The 23765-nt window shown below is 32.8% G+C and overlaps 1 protein-coding gene across 1 annotated transcript; it reads left to right on the top strand.

Annotated features, from left to right (window-relative positions):
- Nucleotides 1-7642: 7642 nt before the first annotated feature.
- LOC129895405 (metal transporter Nramp6-like) lies at nt 7643-22168 on the top strand. The gene is made up of 14 exons (XM_055971119.1): nt 7643-7771; nt 7949-8086; nt 9560-9638; nt 9724-9764; nt 9860-9938; nt 10026-10130; nt 16287-16396; nt 17414-17595; nt 17679-17748; nt 18302-18475; nt 18603-18707; nt 19181-19312; nt 20843-20938; nt 21615-22168. Exons 2-14 carry the CDS (start codon nt 7973-7975, stop codon nt 21927-21929), a joined length of 1602 nt encoding a protein of 533 aa, XP_055827094.1. The 5' UTR covers nt 7643-7771; nt 7949-7972; the 3' UTR covers nt 21930-22168.
- The last annotated feature ends 1597 nt before the right edge of the window (nt 22169-23765 follow it).

Genomic DNA, 23765 nt, shown 5'->3' with positions numbered 1-23765 from the left:
TTATATGATTCAATTATGATGAATGTTACAATAATTTAGTTTATGGAATTGTATACTTATTAACCTTAAATAAATATTATACACAAGTATTAAAAACAAATATAAAATATTATAAAACATTAATATAATATTATTCATCATGTATAGATAATTTGTTTATTAACAAAAATAATACAATCATTATATATTATTAATGTCTAAAACATTAACAAGAATAAATAGTTATTATAATGACATTAAATAAAGCGAATATTATTTTTAGTAACAATATGATATTAAGATTAAATAATAGCACACTAATAGTAATTAATTACAACATTGTAAAATAGCACAATGTAATAAATAATATACAATTATCATAAAAATGTAACCTTGATTATTATTTTTTTTTCTTCAAATACATAAACGTAAAAACACAATAATTCAAAGTACATGATAACATATTGAAAAACATGAAATTAAACATCAATTAAGATCCTTAAAAAAATCTTCAACCTCCAAATGAGTAATATCATTGAGGTCATTAAAATCATTATCCCTTAAGGCCATATTTGCTTCAATATTATCATTATTCAAAGGCCTTGCCTCAACATTATTTTCGAACGCCAAGTGTGACTCTATCCGAGCATTAGAAGAAGAGGCACCACCTCTATTTGCCTTTCTTTTAAAAGAATTTTGATAAAGTCTTACAAAATGCTCAGGCGTCCGACATTCATTTTTCCAGTGGCCTTTCATGCCACAACGATGACAGTTACTTTTTGAAGGGCCATTTTGAGAACTGATATTGTTCTCCCTTTTATGTTGACCACCACCACGACGATTATTATATCGTCCTCTGCCATTGCCACGCCCACGCACATTATTATGACCTTGATATTTATTATGTCTTCTTTCAGACTGGCCATGTGCTTTTACCATATTTGCCTCCGGTAACGGAGCAGTTCCAGTGGGACGGGCTTCATGATTTTTCATTAAAAGGACATTATGTTGTTCAGCCACCAAAAGGCATGATATCAATTCAGAGTGTTTTTTAAAACCCTTTTCACGGTATTGCTGCTGTAATATTACATTAGAGGCATGAAAAGTAGTTAGTGTCTTTTCTAACATGTCCTCATCATTTATATTTCCCCCACATAATTTTAATTGGGAAGTTATTCTAAATACAGCAGAATTATACTCAATTACGGTTTTAAAATCTTGAAATCGTAAGTGCATCCACTCATAACGAGCCCTTGGCAATACCGTTGCCCTGAGGTGGTCATACCTCCCTTTTAAGTCTTTCCACAATTCAAGTGGATCTTTCACTGTCAAGTATTCCATTTTTAGGCTTTCATCTAGATGATGACGAAGGAAAATAATAGCCTTTGCTTTATCCTGACTTGATGCTGTATTTCCTTCAATTATAGCATCACCAAGACCCTTAGCGGTAAGGTGAATTTCAGCATCAAGTACCCATGACAAATAATTTTTACCAGAAATATCAAGTGCCACAAATTCCAATTTTGACAAGTTTGACATGATGAAAATTAATTTGAAAGTAACAAAGATAACTTAAAAATTAAATTTCTTTAGTAGATATACCTGATATAGAAGTTAATTTTCTGAAAAATTAGAGCTTCGTGCTGATAACGTGTTATAAATTAACTAACTTGACAATTTTATAAAGGAAGAAAAACAAGAGAATATGTATATAGAAAGTATTAATAGAGAGAGTAGTAATATAGAGAGAGTAATAGTAATTCTTTTGTTATGTGTTTGTGTGTTTTTACATTGAAGTTTAAGGCTATATTTATAGCCATATTTACAAGTGGAGGAAAATATTAATGGACATTTTACCCACTTAAAAAGTAAATGGATTATCCACCATTTTAAGTGGACAACCATTTTACTTGGTTGATATTACTGGGTTGATAATAATTTTCCATTTATAATATAATAATTCTAGACGAAATTCCTACGTCCACTATATCATTAGTTTATGTTATTTTTCTCTATTAATAATTAATATCAATTTGAGTATTGGTATCACTCCACTTAAGTTTTTATTTGTTTATTTCTCAAAGTAAGCTTTTGTCGTGGTCCGTTAATTAATTGTTTAATTAAATTTAAAATTCGCCTGTCATTCCCCACAGTAAGTGGCTCTCATTTTCTCAACATATCTTTTTAAAAAGGACATAAAATTCCATCATGAATGGTTTTGATTATCTTGGGGGGGAATACTTATCGTTTATGCTTGTTTATAGTAGCTGTGAATATGATTATCTCATGCAATGATCAAAAGCCACATATCGATTTAAATAAAAATAGAACTAAATGTGCAATTAACTAATCCACCTTTGATTTCTTTTTAGTTTTAAAGACTGATGTCCTTATCAGGTAAACTGCTTAATTGAACGCCACCTAATTGACACTTTACATTTTTTTTTATTTCTCCATTTTGAATTTTACGTATAAACAATGATTAATGTGAATATTTTATCACAATATTCATATAAACTGATAAATAATCTTAAATTTTGAAAAATAATTTGAGGAACAAGCAGTTAATGTTAAACGTAGAAGATGAGAAAAAATATTATTTTTTCTTGATATGTTAAAAATAATAAGTAATTTATAAATATTATGGGTCGTTTGCACTTTTGCTCAATTTTTTTGTTTGGTTTTAAATTGTTTTCCCCTCAATGTAAGTAACTTTTTTCACAGAGCATATGTTTATATTTCGGATTATAAAATTTCACAAATCATGCCCCACACACTTAAAGAACTTGCGTCTCACTAGACATATATAGTAAGGGTAAAAACTAAAAATTAGTTTATTTAAATGTCAAATCATGCAATTAAATATAAAAAAACTCCTCAGTTAGACAACATTTTTATTATATTTGTTAATTCTCTCTATAGCTTGACATATTACATATTATCTCATTAATTAATAATTTTATATCAGATTTCAAGTTAGATACATTTAGATATGTATATTTTTGCTACCAAATATACTCTGAAAATTTTAGGGAAAGAGGCACGCGAAGAGAAGAGAGGTGAGGTAGATATAAGGAAGGCGAGCGAGAGAGTTTGTGTATCGATCATGGATACATGCAAATCACACTAGATATAGTATTTAGGATACTAGATATATTCTGAAATATAGATACACAGAGAAAAAGACAAGTGAGAGAATCAGATACATACAAATTCACTTAAATACAATATATTTATAACAAATTACACTTAATTTTAACCTCACATATTCGAGAGATATGTATCTGTAGATCGAAATTTGACATGAATAATAATTTAAAAAAATTTAAAAAAATACATAATTAATAAACTAATGAGATTTATATTGTTTACTTGATAATATTTATCTGTCGATCGGTGGGGACCTAGGTATCTCATTTGTGCCACCACAAAAGGAAGTAGACAATAATTGAATAGTCCCAAGTTTTATTGGGCTTCATTTACGTCCAACCCAATTTGGGTTCTCTTATATCCCCTATGTACAAAAAGGCAAAAAGTTAGGCCCTATAAAGTCAAGGAGATGGGGTCCGCCCATAAAGAAGGAAATGGACCATTCAATGTGGGCTTGGAATAATCAACTGCGAACAAGGATCCATTCTGAAACAGCAGCCTTTTTGTGGACGAATTGCCACATAAGGCAAAGTGGGTCCCTCACCTTTGACCTTTATAATGACGTGGAATCACAGGGTCTCCTGATTCCAAATGCTTTGCGTGATGCGGAAGCATGTTCCCACTCATTTATCGAAAATAGGCCTAATATATAAATGTATTTTTTAATTTAGATTTAATTAATATTTATATTTTTCAATTTTAAATTTATATAAGTGAAAATTAAAATTTGTATAAAATTAAATAGGTACATGTATTCAGCATGACATATATACGTAGCAGTACGTTATGTAAGATATGAATTGTCATGTAAAATATATGTGTTTACTTATTTAATTTTATACAAGTTTAAGTTTCTAGTTATACAAAAATAAAATGAAGAACATAAATATAAATTATGGTCAAATTAAAGTGTACATTTATGTATTATGCCTTGTTAATATTCATCAATAGTTTTTTACATAAATATTAAGAAAAAAACAATCTACTTTATTAAGTACGAATAATTTAATGAATTATATATAATTTTTTTTCATTTCAACAAACGTGAAAAGAGCTTGAGTGACACAATTAAAATGGTACCGAGGAAGTAACTCCTAACGTCATATTTGTCAGTCTCGATTTTAAATGACATATTTTTCTCTTAATTTGTTTTAAAAATATCTATCATACTTTTATTATAGTTAATTAATTATTATTTTTTTACTTTTAGTGATATAATTTACAATCATTCAAATGTCATTTTATTTAAATCTTTTTTTATTTCGTAAACCTTCAATTTACATATATATACACGCATACATATATATATATATAATTGAAAAACTAAAACCACAAAAAAAAGGATGGACTATTGATATTAATAAACGAGGAATATATAATTTTTTACTCTTCCTCAATATCAAGTAAAAAGTTAGTACTATTTTGATCTTAAAAATAGAAAAGCAAAATAGTTTTCTAGGGCTTATAATATTTTATAATTCAGTGGTGAAGTACTCAAAATAACCATTTTATTAGTACAATTCATAAATTACTTCATTTATAATTTACTTCATTTAGAAGGCTAATTAATCTGAATTTTCGTTAAAAAACTATAGATGATATGTTATTGTTTTTTTTAAAAATATATCTTAGTATAAACTTTTAGTTGAGGAGAAATTATATTATCCTTCCACATCCATCGAATGTTTTTTAGCATTTAATCAGATTAAAGCAAAGTTAATTATCCACCATTTCTAGACTACTTTGTCAAAGATAAGTGGTACCAAAATAAGAAAATTATAGTCTTCTCAAATTAGATGGAAAATGCATAGTTTTGCCCCTCAATATAAGTAGGGTCAGACAACTTTCACTTTCTTAGCTTCATCTTATGAATTTTTTTTTTGAGATAAGTGTCAAAAATAATAAATTATTCCTCTTTTTTGAATTTCATATCTAAGCTATTGAGAGTATGAATTTCATACTTAAACTATCACTTATTAGTTTGATAAACACACCTCTCCCTTTTATTCCACTTTCATCATGGTGTGTGTGTACTACACTCTCTCTTTTATTTAAATTTTTTTATCACATTACACTCCATAGGGACAAAATATTTCATCTAACAAAAATTAAATAAATTATTAGAATTAGTTAAAATTAAGATTAAAATATTACTATCCCCCTCCAATAAATAAATAAACTATAAAATAAAATATAAAAATAACCCTTCCCCCACCCCCATTTTTTAGTTTTATTTTTATTTATTATTTTTTATAAAAGTTTGTAAAAAAATTCTCACTTCATATTCCCCCCCTCCCCCAATTCAAATAATAATTTAGATACTTTTATATTTTAAAAAAAATAATTCTACCCCGCCCTACCTTACCCTCCGTTTTCAATTTTTTTTCCTCCTTTTGTGTTATATATATATATATGATTTTAGGAAAGTATTTTTTTACTTGCCGCAAGACTTTTCTTAAAATAATTTTTTTTTTGTTATATTTGGTACGCATGAAAAAATATTTTCCTAAAAATATATGTAAATATCTAACACAAAATGAGAAATATATATATATATATATATATATATATATATATATATATATATATATATATATATATATATATATATATATATATATATATATAAAAGAAGGGAGGGTTAAATGGGGTGAGTATAATTTTATTTTTTTTAAAAATAAAAATAATAACATTTTTTATGAAGAACTTGGGAGAGGGGGTGAAGTATGAATTTTTTAAAAATATTTTATCAAAAAAATTAAAAAAATTTAAAAAATAATAAAAGGACGAGGATTGTGGGGGAGGAGGTGAGGTGGTGGAGTGAATGAACAAAATATTTTTATTTTTTTTAAAAATAATTTATTTTTTTAAAAAAGTAATTTCTTTTATAAAATATATATTTTTTTGGAGATAGAAATATTTTAATCATTAACTTTTAACTAATATTAATAGTTTATCTAATTTTTGTGAAGGTGTAATATTTTATCAGTATGAAATGTCACGTGGCAAAGGATTTTTAAAAAAATAGAGAGAGTAAAGAGAGTGCATTACACACATTACTGAAGTGTGTTTCTCAAACTATTAAATAATAGTTTAGATATGAAACTCATACTTCCAATAGTTTAGATATGTAACTCAAAAAATAAAATAATTTAAATATGTTTTGAAAACTTATTTTCTTTTTTTTTAGGTCAAAGATTTATTAGAACTAACTCACCCTCCTCTTCCTCCTACCATTTTCACAAAATTAAGAGTGAAGTCTCATATATCCATCCTTCCTACCCTCACTTATATAGCTTCTGATGAGATCATGACAATTATGAATATATCAGCGGAAGGAGCGTATTATTATAGTTTCTTAATTTCATCTAAAAGACAGATTCAAAACTTATGTTTATAACTTTTTACATCAATTCAAATTAATATTATAATCATTTGATTTATAGTCGATATTTATAGATATTTAATATTTTTTAATAAAGATATAAAAATTATGAATATAAGCTTTTGAGCTTCCTGAATTTGTATAGAAACTTTTAAATCGGCCCCTATTTGATGTGTGTTTTATCGAGTCACACCATGTATTAATAATCTCATACATTAAAATGTCGATTTTTCATTCATGTTGTGTATACCTATTGATTATTGATTGCATGAAATTGAGTCAACTAATGAGTCAATCTTTTTGAATGCTCATATGAATCACGAATAAATTAGTTTATTAAACCCGTAATTGGTTTCAAGATTATGTACCCCAAACTTGTCACGTGTCTGTATTACTCCCTTTGCACCATAATTTTGGCCTCATCTGAATATTAGATAACCCACAATTTGAGGACATAATACATTTAACGGTTTTAGTCAAACATATTATTCTTTTGATTATTACTCAATATGTTTATTTGTCCAATTTAATTTAGGTCACCTCTTAAAAATAATAAATAAAATAATTATTTTTTTGCATTCTTTTTTATTATTATAAATTATTCAAATATTTTAAAAAATATTTAATAAAAAATAAAATTATATATATATATATATATTTAATAACAAGTAGATATATATATCGATTTTTAATATAATAAAATAAAAATGGACGGGAGTATATCAACCAATCAGTTTTCACCGCATATTTACATCAATCTAGAATCTTTTGTTATTTTATTTTCCAATATAAAGTAATGGTAACAGATCCTCCAATATACTACTTCATCGATCCATTTTATTTTCAGGTTTGTCATTTGTACGACTAATTAACAAGATAACTTAATGATGTTTTTTAATTTCAATTTAAAATACTATATATCATATCTTTTATTGCATTAATCTTTTATTAGAGTAAAGGCAAGGTGAAAATAATAATAATATTATTATACTATTATAAAATAATAGATATTTTGGATGAATTATTTTTATAATATTGACAAGTAAAATGAATCAAAAGGATTGTTTAGTTAGCGTGATAGAAATAAATAACGGGACTAAATAATACTACCTATTAAAAATTGAAAAAAAGTATTAAAAGACTTTTCACTTTCTCTATAAAGATGGCGGAGAATTTGGGACAACAACTAAACCTGCAAAGAAACTGAATGCTCGCGTCTCCTTTGTCTCTTTCAATTTCTCCTCGCATTCTCTGAAGGTATTTTTTAATCTCTTACACTTGGTGTTGTTGCTCATTCTTAGTATTCATAGTTAATTTTCGATTTTGTATTGATCTGGATTTTCCCTATTTACAGAAAACTTGTTGATGTAAATTAGTTTTTTCTTTTAAAATGTTTTTTAGCAGTCCATTGTTGAATAAAGTATTTTGTAACAGAGGGTTTTTGCCGAGGCTGAGAAGATGGCGGCGAGCTCGTCCCCACAACCGCAGTTCATGACAAGTACCGGAAATAAGACCCTTTCGAATCAGCCTCTAATTGATGATATCGAATATGATCAGATTGTTGTACCCGATGTCAGTTTTCTCTTACTCGTGCATCATCTTTTCTCACTTTTTGTGTTTTTTTATTTTTTGTCTTATGTTAACTTTACCTTTTTAACAAAAATCTAAAAAATATATTTTATTTGATATAAATTTTTAAAAAATATTTTTAAATATCTGTTTGGCGTTAGATTTTGAAAATCTGTCTTTACAATTTTTTTCAAGTTCCAAAAACAGCTTCACTTAGAAGCAAAATGCATGTTAAAATACAACTTTAAATTTAAAAAGTTACGACTTCAAAAATTCAAATTTTAAATTTTAACATCAAAATCTAAATCTATGGCGAACTTAATATGTTTTACTCTTCAAATTAATAAATCTGTCATACTCATCCAAAGTACTGTCAATTAGAGCTATGAACAGAATGTTTATTAGAGACAGTCGAGTTGTCATTACTTTGTTTTTATATCTTACTTTTAATTTTACAGACTTTTTGTTTTTTTATTGTGAGGTTAATTTTGATTTCTGATGTTGGGTATTTCCATACTTTTAGTTTGCCTAGTTTTGGGAAAATTTGTAGGACTGGTAGATGAAAATTTACATCAAATTTTAAGTTGGAAAGTTTGGATTTCTTGATTTTCTTTTAAATATCTGTCTCCTCATGGATCCAACTACTAGGTTCGTGCCTTTGTGGTCCGTGCCTTTGTGGTCCGTGCCTAACGCAACTACTTTTCGTGTATATGGAAGATTTTCACTTTATTTTTACTATTTCTGAGTGAGCCATTTTCATCATTTAAGATATTAGTCAATTACAGCTCCAAAAGGTTTTATAGTTATCTGATTGTTACTTTTCTGACTTCTCTCTCCTATATCATTTTAAAGTTATTAAAGCTGAAGTATGTTTCCCCCATAGTCCATGTTTTATTTTGTAGCTTCTCACACTTAGTACTGAAAGACGGATTGAATATTTGAACTGTATGGTTAAAGTTTTGGGTTCATATCTGTTATTTGTTACTAGTTTTATTGAATTTTACACATAAATTATGCTCAGCTTCAAAAGTATTGGGTCCAGATGAATCCAGTACCGCTGGGGTTGATCCACCCCTGTTACTGAACCCACTGATAAAAGACCTCTCAATTCGAAGACTAACACGTGCAAAATCTGGTTCAGTGTGACAGTATGTGACTAGATATTTTACTGGAGTTCTTTCTGGATCTTGAAATTATGTGAATTCTCCGTCATAATTCTACGTCTAGCTGGTTTAAAAAGTTGTACTTCAGACTTTACTACCCGCCAATTTAATGAGTAATCAATTGAGTGATTTTGTTTCTTATATAGCGGAGAATGAACGCTGGTAATACTAACTTCTGTAACACATTGTCTCCACTCATATCATGTGTAGCTATTATCCATTAGTTACAGCTGGAATTTCATTTTTGTTGGAGTAAGTTTTTTATGTAAAATTCCTGGTGTGAATTGAGTAATGTATGATCTTATATTTGCAGAAGAAAAGCTGGAAGAACATATTCTCATATATCGGTCCTGGTTTCCTTGTTTCTATTGCCTATATAGATCCTGGAAATTGTAAGTCTTGGTAATGAATTTGGACTTACTGATCACATTTACTTCTGCATGTAACGGTTTTTTCTCTGCACAATGTGTCTTGCAGTTCAAACTGATTTACAAGCCGGAGCTCAGTACAAATATGGAGTGTGTATCTGCTTTGCTCTGTTCTTCTTAATCTAGTATGCATATGTCTAGCGTAAATTTACAATTATCTAACAAAACTTGTACATGTTCTGCAGTTGCTTTGGATAATTTTACTGGCGTCCTTTGCAGCTCTTGTGATCCAATCCCTGGCAGCAAATCTTGGGGTTGTTACAGGTTCATTATTTTTGATTATTTGATCTTCTTATCATTCTAAGAAGCATAAGAGGGATGATAGCGGGTGTACTCCTGACTTTATTACAGGAAAGCATCTAGCAGAGCATTGTAGAAAGGAGTACGCAAAGGTGCCAAATTTCATCTTATGGGTCATAGCTGAAATTGCTATTGTGGCGTGTGACATTCCTGAGGGTAAGTGTTCCCAAATCGACATAATGATACCTTCAAATCTTTCTTAATACTATCTCATAAGAGACAGTTGTCATTTCGTAGCAAACTTAGAGACAGCTGTCATTTCGTAGCAAGCTTAGTGATAGTCTTGTCGGCTCCACCTTGTTTTATAACAAGTTTGCTCGTCACTAATTATGCAGCATGCATGGAAAATGTGTAATTAGAATGTGCAAACTTTGAATATTCAAGGACAAAAATCCACATCTCTCATGCTGAAGTTAAATTAAGCTCATTCATGTCACAAAGGGCCAATACCTTTAGTTTATGTATTTATCAGTTGTGTGAATGCCCAGTCCAACTTAAAGAAATAAAATATGACCAGAAAAATATGAAGTCATGACGATCTTTTGTTGGTCAACCCTCTTTAATGTTATCTCTTTTGTCATTACAAGTATGCATGTGGTTGTATGAGAAAAGAGTGTTTCCTAGAACTCCTGCTAGCTGGAGGGTCAATATAAGCATATTTTCAAGGAAAGAGAAAACTCCTCTCTCTTGCTAAAGTAATTATTTAAACTTCCTCACTTAGGAGTTAAGTTTTAAGTGTCTAGCAAGCTTATGTCAATGGGGATGGCCAATCCAACATAAAGAAATAAATTATGATAAATTTAATGGGAATAATTATGTCCATTCATGGTGTTAGCGGAAACGTGAAAATATATAAAAAAAGAACAACAATATTTAACGTGGTTCAGATCAGAATGATCCTACGTCCACCAGAGAACATCTGCCTTTATAATAACAAAGAAAGGGGAGAGATCCCAAATACAGCTAAGAGAATTGCTCGATCAATTCTCTACTCTTCTAATGTATTTTGCAAATGCCTTAGAATATGAGAAGACAAGAGAGAAATATTTTTGAGGTGTGTTTCAAATGAATCAAGAGCTACCTATTTATAGGAATAAATTCTTGCTCTTGATGTCATCCATGACAGCACATTTTGTCAAGATGTCAAAATTTACCAAACTTTCACCTACCAAGTTGCTACATTAAGACTATCTAGAATCTTGTCAATTTTAACAAATCTCCATCTTGGCAAGATTCCTATTTTCAACTTTCTTTTAGCAACTTTTGATTGTGTCTTCAACCTCAACTCTTTCAATCTCCACCATGATTTGCGTTCCGAGCATGCGTATGAACAACCCCGGTCAAAACTTCAAAAAAGATAAAACTAAATAAACGGATTATTCATCCAAATTTAAGTTTGAAACTCATGTAATTAACCTATTTTTCTTTTGGTTAACCCTAGGCAATCCTGTTGTAAGAAATAAGAAGAATCAAACCTTTGTTGAACACACTAACTCCACCTAGCAGTTGTTCTCCCAAAGCTTGCATCAGTTGATGCATACTCCCGCCAAGTCCTTGCAGTATGCAAACTTGGCAAGCGGGACTATCTTGGTCAGCATATCTGCAACGTTATCGTCTATGATAACCTTCTCGACCTTGATAGCTCCCTCTTCAACGACATCTCGAATGAAATGAAATCTGACATCAATATGTTTGGTGCGCTCATGAAATTTTTGATTTTTAATCAAATGAATAGCACTTTGACTATCACATCTTAGAGTTGATTCCACTTGAACCAAACTCAATTCTGCCACCAAACCTTTCAACTAGGTAGCTTCTTTCAATGCCTCTGTTGCTGCCATATATTCTGCCTCTGTTGTTGACAAAGCGATAATCAATTGTAAAGTTGATTTCCAACTAACGGCACTGCCAACGAGAGTAAAGATGTATCCAGTTGTGGACCTTCTTCTATCAAGATCCCTGCATTATCAGAATCCACATAACCGAGAGCTGAAATACCTTCACTTTTTCGAAAGGTTAGGCCAACATCAGAAGCTCCTTTGAGATATCTCAATGTCCACTTGACAGCTTCCCAATGCCTTTTTTCTGAATTGACCATGTACCTACTTATCACACTTACAGATTGATCAATATCTGGATGTGTGCACACCATAACATACATAATGCTACCAACTACGCTAGCATAAAGAACTTTTGACATATGCTCTATCTCATCCCCAGATTGAGGCGTTTGTAACTCTGAAAGCTTAAAATGAGAAGCTAACTGTATACTTACAGGCTTGCTCGTCTACATATTGAATCTCTTAAGAACCTTTTCAATGTACCTCTACTGAGAAAGATGTACAACACCATCTTCTCTTGAAATCTCCATTCCAAGAATTTTCTTTATAGCTCTCAAATCCTTCATGTCAAATTCCTTGCACAACAGTTTTTTCAAAATATTTATCTCTGTGATGTTGTTAGCAGCAATAAGCATATCATCAATATACAACAGTAAATAAATCATAGAGTTACTAGACATTTTCTTGTGATACACACAACTATTAAATGCACTCCTCAAGAATCCATGTGTAGTCATGAATGCATCAAACCTTTTGTACCACTGTCTAGGGGATTGCTTCAAACCATACAAAGACTTCTTCAGTTGGCATACATTATCTTCTTTTCCCTCAGCTAGGAAACCTTCAGGCTGTTCCATATAGATTCTCTTCTAGATCACCGTGTAAGAAAGCAGTTTTGACATCAAGCTGTTGAAGCTCCAAATCAAATTGTGCAACCAATGCTAGTAGCACGCAAATTGAGCTATGTTTCATGATTGGAGAGAAGATCTCATTATAGTCAATTCCCTCCTTCTGATTGAAACCCTTTCCAACCAATAGTCCAATCTCGCCTTTAACGTAGCATCTTTCACTTCTGGAATATCTTCTTTATTTCTGTAGATTCATTTGCATCCAACTGTTTTCTTCCCCTTTGGCTTTTCAACTAAGACCTATGTCTCATTTTTGTGAAGAGACTCCATCTCTTCCCTCATGGTTAACCGCTATTGTGCAACATTTTTGGAAGAAGTTGCTTCAACATAAGAAGAGGGCTCGAGGTCTTTAATCTCTTCTTCTGCAGCTACGAACGCGTATACAATCAGATTTGCTTGCTCTATGAGACGTTTTGATTTTCGTATCTGCCTTTTGTCCCTTCCCTTCACAATTGTGTATGGCTCATTGACAGCATGTTCTTCAAGATCTGCATTTTTTGACTCATCAACTTGAGTCTCTCGATCCTTTTCCTTGTTATGCTCCACCGGTAGCTCCACCTGCTCGTTGTTCTTTTTTCTTGATAACTCCACAGAAACTTTACGAGGATCAAGTATATAGAGGATTCATCAAAGGTAACATCTCTACTAACTACAAATTTGAGTAAAGATAAACACCAAAGTTTGTACCCTTTTACTCCATCTACATACCCTACGAATATAGCCTTTTTAGCCCTTGGTTCAAGCTTTCCTTCATTAACATGATAATAAGCTGGACACCCGGACCCTGCGCATAGCGGGAGCTTAAGTGCACCGGGCTGCCCTTTTTTTTATGAATAGTTAGAGGGTTCACCTGACCATACCTCATTCGGAGTCTTAAAGTCAATTGCTGATGCTGGAGATCAATTGACACTATGAGAAGCAGTGTGAACTGCTTCAGCCCAAAACACTTTGGACATTTTGGCTTGTAAGAGCATATAACGAGCCTTCTCAAGAAGAGTTTTGTTCATTCTCTTGGCAACTCCATTCTGCTGTGGTGTGTGCCTGACCATCTTATGTCTTGCGATTCTATGAACAGAAATTATTGAACTCTTCACTGTAAAACTCCAAGCCGTTATCTGTGCGAAGATACTAGATTTTTGTCTCTATTTGATTCTCAACCAAAATCTTCCATTCTTTAAATGCTTCAAAAGCATCACTTTTTGCCTTCAAAAAACGCACCTAAACCTTTCGTGGAAAATCGTCAGTGAATGTGAGAAGATACCTCTTTTCTTCCTTCGATGGAAGCTGAAAGGGACCCCATAAATCTGAATGGACATAGTCTAGGACTCTTCCCGTCTTGTGCTTGCCAGTGCTGAAATTGACCTTCTTCTGCTTCCCTAGGACGCAATGCTCACAAAATTTAAGTGTGTTGATCTTCTCACTGTTCAAAAGGTTGCGTTTGCTCAGTATCTCCAGTCCTCGTGCGCTCATATGGCCCAGTCTCATGTGCCATAATCTTGCCTTGTCATCATTAGATAACTACTACACTGTAGATGCATTAACAGAGCCAACAATGGTGCTTCTTGTTAGTGTGTAGAGGCCATCCTCCAGCTTGGCCTTCAGCATGACTAAAGAACCTTTAGCCACCTTCATTGTACCTCCCTCGTTCATGTACTTGTAGCCTTGATTATCTAGAGTACCTAGGGATATCAAATTCTTCTTCAGATCAGGAACATGACGGACTTTTGTAATAGTCTTCATGATTCCATCATGCTAGCGAACTCGAATTGAACCAACGCCAACTATTTTACAAGTTGCATTATTGCCCATTACTACATTTCCTCCACTTTTCTCATAGTTGCTGAACCAATCTCTTCGGAATGTCATATGCAGAGTACAACCAGACTCTAACACCCATTTGTTGTCATAGACTCCACTATTGCATGATGTTGTTAGTACATATTAATCATCAGAATTATGTACCTGCTCAACAATGGATGCACTCGCCTTTTCTTTGGACTTTGACATAGGACAATCTTGTTCAAAGTGTCCCTTCTTGTGACAGCCCCAACACTTTGCATTCTTCTTGTTCACACGAGATTTTGATCTGCGCTTTGATTTGCTCTTTTCCTGTTGGCTAGTACGACCTCGTACAAAGAGCCCACTAGCTTCATCATCTTTGTCTCCTTCAAAATGCCTTCGCACATCACAAGAGTTAAGTGCTTGCCGCACTTGCTCAAGAGTGATAGGCGTCTTGCTATACATCATTGAATTTTCAATATCACGATATTTTGAAGTCAATGAAAATAACAAAGCACATGCAAGCGTCTCCTCATCCTTCTTAATTTCGGCAATCTGTAAGTCCATCACAAGTTTATTGAATGCATCTAGATGGTCTTGCAACAAAGTACTCGACTCCATCTTAAATGTGTGAAGACGCCGTTGTAACAACATCCTTGTTATAACCAACCGATCCTAGTAAAGCCCTTCCCATAACTGTTTGGCCGTCTCCTCGGTACTTGTACTCACTTCACAAAGCATGTTAGGTGCAAGGGATAGTTGGATTACACTCAATACATCTCCTTCAATCTTTGCCTTGTCGGAAATCGATGTGTTATCGGGGTACTTTCTGTCAATAGCGTGGATTGAACCTTCCCTCCGCAGTAACGCCATCATCTGGATTTTCCAGATATTGAAGTTGTTGTGTCCACTAAATCTATCAATTTCAAACTTCATGGAACTCTTTTTTACTTGTTCTTCCTCTTTTACTACAAAGTATTTGAAAATACAGAAAACTAAAGTAATTCTTTTCTGATGTGGAAGTTCAGACTGTGCTGCAACCACAGAGCATACTCAGACATAACCTTGGCTTTGATAACAATTGTTAGCGGAAACTTGAAAATATAAAGAACAAGGAACAACAACAATATTTAATGTGGTTCTGATCAGAATGATCCTACGTCCACCAGAGAATAACTGTCTTTATATTAACAAAAAAAGGGGAGAGATCCCAAATACAACTAAGAGAATTGCTCTATCAATTCTCTACTCTTCTAATGTATTTTGCAAATACCTTAGAATATGAGAAGACAAGAGAGAAATGTTTTTGAGGTGTGTTTCAAATGAATCAAGAGCTATCTATTTATAGGAATAAATTTTTGCTCTTGATGTCATCCATGACATCACATTTTTTTTAAGACGTCAAAGTTTACCAAACTTTCACCTACCAAATTTACCAAACTTTCACCTACCAAGTTGCTACATTTAAGACTATCTAGAATCTTGTCAATTTTAACACATGGGATAATCTCTCTTTGCAGTTCCCTTTTATTTTACATTCTACTTTATATTCGACATCCTCTATTCTATTGCAACTGGAAAGTAGCATTATGCACTGTCCATGCGATAAACATTTTGACAGAAAAAAGTTTGATGAAAAACTATTTTCAATTCTTGACTACTTGTGCTGCAAAATCAGCTATAGATTATCAAAAGTTAGTTAGGACCGAATAGCTGGGTTTTCATGTTGAAGTTGGATTTCTGTTGAATTTTTTCTTAATTCCAGTGTTCTTTCAATTGTGCAGTTGTTGGGACAGCTTTTGCTTTAAACATGCTCTTCAAAATACCAATATGGTGTGGCGTGCTTATCACAGGGCTGAGTACCTTGAGTCTACTTCTATTGCAACAATATGGGGTATGTTTATATCATTCATTTCGAAAACCTATGCTTGACATGTCAGGCATGAACAACATTAAATTGGTTGTGAATGGTCAACAATTACTGGAACAGAGAGTCTCGCCCCTTAGCAGAATGCCGTTCCCCTTTCTTACCTTGTCAAAAACAATCTTTTCTTATTGAACTAGGTATGGATTCTTAATATTTAGTACTTCAAATCATTTTTTCTTTCTGAATAATTTAAGCCAAGCAACAATTTAAGCAAGATTTATGCCTCTTCTCACACAAAATCATATGTTCAGTTTTGTGGAAAGATTTTTCCTCATCTTAGTTCAATAAGAGATATAAAAGTTAGTCTGATCTAGCATTCATTTCTAAAAAAATTTCAGCTATTTACTCAATAAAGTTACAATGAACAAATCTCATCAGTCATCACCATGTTGAAAGCAGATCTACAGATATCAAAGATCACAAAAATAAAATAAATTAAAATAACAAGCTACCTTAAAAAAAGAAAGAAAGAAAGAAAAAACAGTCTTTCTAATTTTTACCAATCTTTTGTGTGATACTTGGATAAGTTTAGTTTATGAGAAATATTTTAACTTCATTTTTCTACATAAAACATTTGTTTAGAATTTGACAGATTAAGATTTTATTTTATTTTTTATTCTCCTAAAATGGAACCACTCGAATTAAGTTGAAAGTGATCTATTGATTTCTTACGCGATAATTAAAAAAGCTTTTATATTCTATTTATTACTATACAACTAATTCAAGTCATCACTATGTTCAAATTAAACATATTGAATTTAGCTAATGTGGCAATATAGTGACATTTATTTTCATCATTTAATTTTTTTTTGCATTTATTTTAACGTCAGCTATTCCAAAAATCAGTTTGTTTTGTATATCTAGTTTTTATTGATTAACGTGGTACACACGTGCAACGCACGTACACTAAAACTAGTTTAAAGCAAATGTCTCTGTATCTATACTTCTGTCTCTTATTCAGCTGACAGTGAAGTTACATTACAGGTTCGGACACTTGAATTCTTTATTGCGTTCCTTGTACTTACCGTAGCTGTATGCTTCTTTGTGGAGCTTGGATATGCAAAACCGGACTCCTCAGAAGTTCTCCACGGGCTTTTCGTTCCTCAACTCAAAGGGACTGGTGCTACTAAGCTTGCTATTTCCCTTCTTGGTGCTATGGTTATGCCGTAAGTGTATATGGATGTTCTCTATATTATTTTTTGGATAATCATTCTACTATTGTCATACTGATAATTTTCACTTTCTGCAGCCACAATCTTTTCCTCCATTCAGCCCTGGTGCTTTCCAGGAAAATCCCTCGTTCTTTCAATGGCATCAAAGTATGTTTAATCTTTTCCTCCATTCACCCTGGTGCTTTCCAGGAAAATCCCTTGATCTGTCAATGGCATCAAAGTATGTTTAGTAATGAAAAACCTCCTCACGCATGCACATCAACCTAAGAAAAGAAAACAAAGAGAAAATTTGACTATCCTATGCTTGTTGATGTTAGTTGCGAATCAAGTAGCATCGTTCTATCATTGATGCTTATGGGTCATACTATGTTACTATAAACTCATGATGTCATTTTGTCTGGAGTATCTTCTCGCACCCAAATTTACCTCAATAATTTATTAGTTCAATCATTGAATGGTTAGGCAAGTTAATCCTGAGTAAGATGGTCAGCAACCTTTGGTTGACTTAAAAGATAGCTCATTTCTTGTTCTCCTTTTTCTTTAGTTCCTGTAAAATTCAAGACAGACTTATTTGGGTTCACATTGGAATACCCTAAACTGTTTTGACGTTCTAATCCTTCTTTTTATTTTGAAATTCTGTATAGGATTCTGTTACAGGTGTGCTAGTTTGACATAATTAATGACATACGTTATTTTTCAGGAGGCATGCAGATATTATCTGATCGAAAGTGGCCTGGCTTTGATGGTGGCATTTCTTATTAACATATCAGTTATCTCAGTAACTGGTGCTGTCTGCAATTCCCCTTCTATGAGCCCAGATGATCAGGAGAAGTGTGAGGACTTAGACTTGAACAAAGCCTCTTTCTTACTCAAAGTAGGTGATACACACTGCAACGTCATTGCTATTCAATTACTCAAAGCTAAGCTTTTTCATCCATTTTATAATGTTTTAAATTTTAAGACTTAATGACAATGTTCCTTTTTTACTTTACTACTCACAGAATGTTTTAGGCAACTGGAGTTCCAAGCTATTTGCAATTGCTTTACTAGCATCAGGGCAGAGTTCGACAATAACTGGGACATATGCTGGGCAATACGTTATGCAGGTAATCAAATGCTATATCATTTTGTCTAATAAAAAGCATAACATGATCACCCGTATTCAACTTTGTGAAGATCTAAGACAAACATTTGGGATTAACTTGTTTTATAGAGAGATCAATTTCTTAATTTATCAAAAAACTTGAGAAATTGCTCTGTGCAGGTTGTACTTCTTACTGTACCCTAAAACTAGGGGCGGAATGAGGTTACTGTTGGGTAAAATCGAATTAGAGCTCTGTTATGATAATCTGTGTAGGTTTATCCAAAGTTGGTGCTGGATTGGTGGACCTTCATGATTAGTTTAGGTAAAATGTAAAACCAAAACTCCTCCTTTATTTGGTGCAAGAGAGCCCCAATGAATGCCAAAAATGGCACGATATCAACGATCAGTTATGTTGAACGTAAAGTTAAACTATTCAAAGTAGTGCAACTAATATTTGTTTCTTTAATTTACATGTCCTATTTTATTGTTCTGTAGGGTTTTCTTGATTTGCGACTGAAGCCATGGATTAGGAACTTCTTAACTCGATGCTTAGCCATAGTTCCAAGTTTAGTTGTTTCACTCATTGGAGGCGCTGGTGGGGCTGGAAACTTGATCATTATTGCTTCGGTAAAGTATCTGTACTTGAGCTTTTCGTACCGTTATTAGAAAACTGGCCATCCTGTGGAATTTTCTTTTGTGGTATGAAATTGGATAAAGTAAACTTGACAATTGGACTGTTGGGATCTTCCACTTGCGTGATCTAGGCCTACATATTCTTTACCCCCAAAAATGTTAAGAGGTAGTTTGAATCCTCCAGCATTTGTGCTGAGTTCTTTGCTTATATGTAACAACACTTAAATATAAATTGACCTTATTATGTGGACTATGCATAAGAGTGATAATTAAAATTATAATTGATCTCCTTAAAAGGACCATGGATTGGACTGACCATAGGCTGGCTTAGCGGAGTGGAACATAAAACACATGCATTTTTGAACTGGCACAACCCGGTTGTCATTTTCTAGATATTTTTATTCTTACCATACAAATATAGGTGTAGAAACTTATTTGGGAAGATGAAAAAACTGAGGATGTACTGTTCTTGAGATTAAGAATCAAGACATAATTATTGTGAATGGTTCGGACATGTGAAGAGGAAGTGCGCGGACGCTCAGTAAGGAGGTATGAGAGGTTGATTGTTGCATGAGTTAGGAGAGGTAGAGGTCGAGGTTGACCTTGATAGGACATGATATAACTTCAGCTTACTGAGGACATTGCCCTAGATAGGAAGGTTTGGAAGTTGAGGATTAGGGTAGAAGGTTAGTAGATAGCTGAGTGTTGTCGCACTTTATGTGGGAGAGGTAGGGGACTACCCTCCTCTCCGCTTCTCCTTATTAGTAGTATTATTTAGTAGTCGAGTAGTCTCTTATTCTTCAATGTGTATTACATTTGTTACTTCATTTGCTTTGTTTCTTGCTATTTTGCTGTCATAATTTTTTGCAATCCTGCTTCAGAAACATCTCTTTTGAGCCCAGGGACTATCAGAAGCAACCTCCCTACCCCACAAAGGTAGGGGTAAGGTCTGCATACATCCTACCCATCCCATATCCCACTTGTGGGGTTACTCTGGGTATGTTGCTGTTAAACAAGTCCAGATTCTTGGTACGCATCTTTGTGTCTGTTTTTAGTTCACCCCAATTATTTAGAGGGTGTTCAGGATTTTCCCAGGGAGTTAATTCTGACCAACAGAGTAATTAAAGTATGTTTTTGCTGGAGTTGATTCTGACCTTCCTTGCACCATGCTATAACTTTTCAAGATTTCATAATAATATTTCATAGGTCTTGCTCCTTTCAATTCATTTTCCTGGTTGCTCCAAGTTATTTCTCCCTATTTAGCCAAACTCATTTTCCTGGTCGCATAATGAGGCTTTTGATTGGTTCATTTAGACGAACCTTTTACAGAGACACAATTGCTATATCAGGGTACACTACGTACACAACTCGGTTTAGAACATGAACATTAAAAGTTTATTGCTAATAATCCAAACATGTTACATAACTGAGGTCTCGGTTTTAACATAGTTGGCAAAATGTTCATGATAACTTCTAATTCTAAATTGTTAATATTAATCTAAATATCTTATCTGTATTCTGCAGATGATCTTATCTTTTGAGCTCCCCTTTGCTCTGATTCCATTGCTCAAATTCACAAGCAGTAAGACCAAGATGGGTTCACATGCAAATCCAGTTGCGGTGAGAGATCTTCTAGATGCTCTTATTTATTTTCTGCACTCTACCAATGACAAACTACAAGAGTTACCTGTGTAAAAATACTGGTGTTCTGCTCGTGGGGAGAGGGATGCGGGAAAGTGGGGTCCTGTTGCTCCGCGGCGATACGGACTCGACCTTGACCTTCCCCTGTTGATAAAAGAATGTAGCTTAATGGATAACAACTAATTCTAATAGCGTTGCAAGAGCACCTGATTTTGCAGCGACAAGGTTGGGTCAACTGTAGCAGATCATGAGTCTCTATTATTATAGAACTCTTGCTTTCTTGATCAGGATAGTCAACTTCTGATACAAAATCTGCAAATATGAATGACAAATGCAAAAAGTTAGGTTCATTTGATCAGAAGTTGCATAGCATCAAACTGAAACACATTGGGTAACAATAAAGGAGTTTGGGAGTTCAAAACTAGGACAACGGGCTCTCCTTCTTTTTATAACTAACTTAGGCCATAGTTCCCAATCACCTTTCTTGTTAGTAGTTTGAAAGTCGACTATGGGGTATATTCCATAATATGTTACTATGCCTATGGCTTGGCCAAATAGTTCTCACTGCATTCTTGGTTTGTTTTCTTATCTCTAATGCTGTCCAACCTTTGCTCCACATTGACTTAACAAATATTTGCGCTTAAACTTTTTACAGGTTTCAGCAGCTACCTGGGTTATTGGTACACTAATCATGGGAATAAATATATATTATTTAGCAGAAAAGTTAGTTACCTCTCTCAAGGATAGCCATTTAGGAAAGGCCGCTAAAGTTCTTTGTGGAATATTAGGCGGCTCGTGTTTGTTAGTTTATCTGAGCAGTATCTTATACTTGGCTATCCGGAAAAATAAGGAATGCACACATCTTCTGGCGCTTACAGGGCAAGAAGGTTTACAAGTTTCTGAATCGACCAATCTACCTAGAGAAGACATTTTACGCATGCAGTTGCCTCAGCAGAGGACCACAAATTGACATGTTTACGTAAGAGTTAAAAATAACTGATGCTGTGTACAATTCAGTTAGAACTCGTTTCGTCTTAACCTGTTTTCATAGGCATTATTACCAATGATCCAGAGTTGTGTGTTAGAACTAGTTTGAAATGAGGAGAGTCCCATATAGACTTTTTTATATTGAGAGAACTGCTGATGCCTCCTGACAGGCCAAATATGAAAATAAAATTAGCTCTGTCATCTACGTTTCCTTGATCTTGAGTTTTGTCTGTATTTCCTTAATCTTGAATCTACGTTTTCTTGTGGTGTGACCTTTTCTCGGACCCTGTGCATAAAGGGAGCTTTAGTGCACCGGCTACCTTTGGTTTGATTTCATTGTTAATCATGTTTAAGGGATGTCTTCTGGTGAGAAATTTAATGTTGAGGCCAAATATGACAAAATGTGAATGTTAATGTCTTGTTTAAGGAGTTTACATATAGTTGCTGACGACTCGTAAAAGGCCAAATATGAGATTAAAAATTAGCTTTATCATCTACGTATTTCCTTAATCTTGGATTTATTTGGTGATCTTAATCTCGAATTTTATTATAGTTAGTTTCCTGTCGCTGTTATGTATGTCTTGTGATCATAAATTTTCTGTTATGTATCACATGACCAACATAATTTATTTGAGTCTTGTATTATTTGATATTCCTATTTTCTCTTCAATAACTTGGTTAATTCAGATTCGAGTCGTGTACGAAAATTTAGTTGGATCCAAAAGATGGCTGAGGAAGTCATTTTCCCCACATAAATCTTTGGTACGCTATTTCAGCTTAGACGTGATTGCCTGACATTTTGCTTCAATCATAAGGGTGGCAAAATCAAATTCAATTCGTTTAATTTATAGGGGTGATAAAATCAAACTCAATTCGTTCAACCCAACTCAATCCATTTAAGTTTGGATTGGTTATTGACCTATCTTTTATTAGCTCAATCCATTTCAATCTAACCCATTTCAACCCATAAAAAAATGGGTTGATATGTAATCCGAATTGTCTAATGAGAAATCTTGTTAAAATATTTTTAAAAAACTTTTGTTTCAATTTGATATGTTATATATAGCCATAATAAAGAAAAAAATAATTTCATTACGTACTAAAATAGTTTTAAAAAACAAATAAAACAATTAAGTGTAATAAAAATTGGGTTGAGTTGAATCTTGACCCATTATATAATCCATTACCTAATCCATTTTGATTCAGCTCGTTTTGATCCAAACTAATTTGGATTGGGTTGGATCTTGTCCCAATTATTATCTTAACTCATTATGATCTATCCAAACTTGATCCAACCCGCCCAATTGCCACCCCTATTCTCCCATATGCATTCACCTCTTTTGTTGACTAATAATGATGATGATTGTAAAAACAACATAAGAGATAGAAAAGTCCTAATTCCCTTGTTTGGATTATCTGTAAGTACACAAAAATTTGCTCATCTTTCATTTTTCTAACAATTAATTGGCCAAAATCTATACTCATCTCGTCCTCATGTTGCTCTTTCTACTTGACTTACTCTTGATGTTCTAATTTAAGTGATTGGGACTTCATACAGCTGATGCCTAAAAGTCTTTTTTTTGTGTGGTAATTAAATGATGCCTAAAGTCTTCCGAATGTAGACATGACGAACTAGAATAGACTGATTAATCCACATAGCAACAGGCTCCAATTGAAAGAAACCATGTTTAAGCTAGAAAGGTGTATTGACAAACCCTTTCTTTATTATCGTATCAATCGCTTTTTGTGACTTTTCTTTTTAGAAATGTAAATTACGATTTAACCAGCTTTCTAATTTTAGGGGACTAAAATTAGTTTT

The sequence above is a fragment of the Solanum dulcamara genome, chromosome 7 (genome assembly GCF_947179165.1).
Source record: "Solanum dulcamara chromosome 7, daSolDulc1.2, whole genome shotgun sequence".
Lineage (NCBI taxonomy): Eukaryota > Viridiplantae > Streptophyta > Magnoliopsida > Solanales > Solanaceae > Solanum > Solanum dulcamara.
The sequence above is the reverse complement of the archived record's forward strand: the minus strand, read 5'-3'. Positions and strand labels throughout refer to the sequence as shown.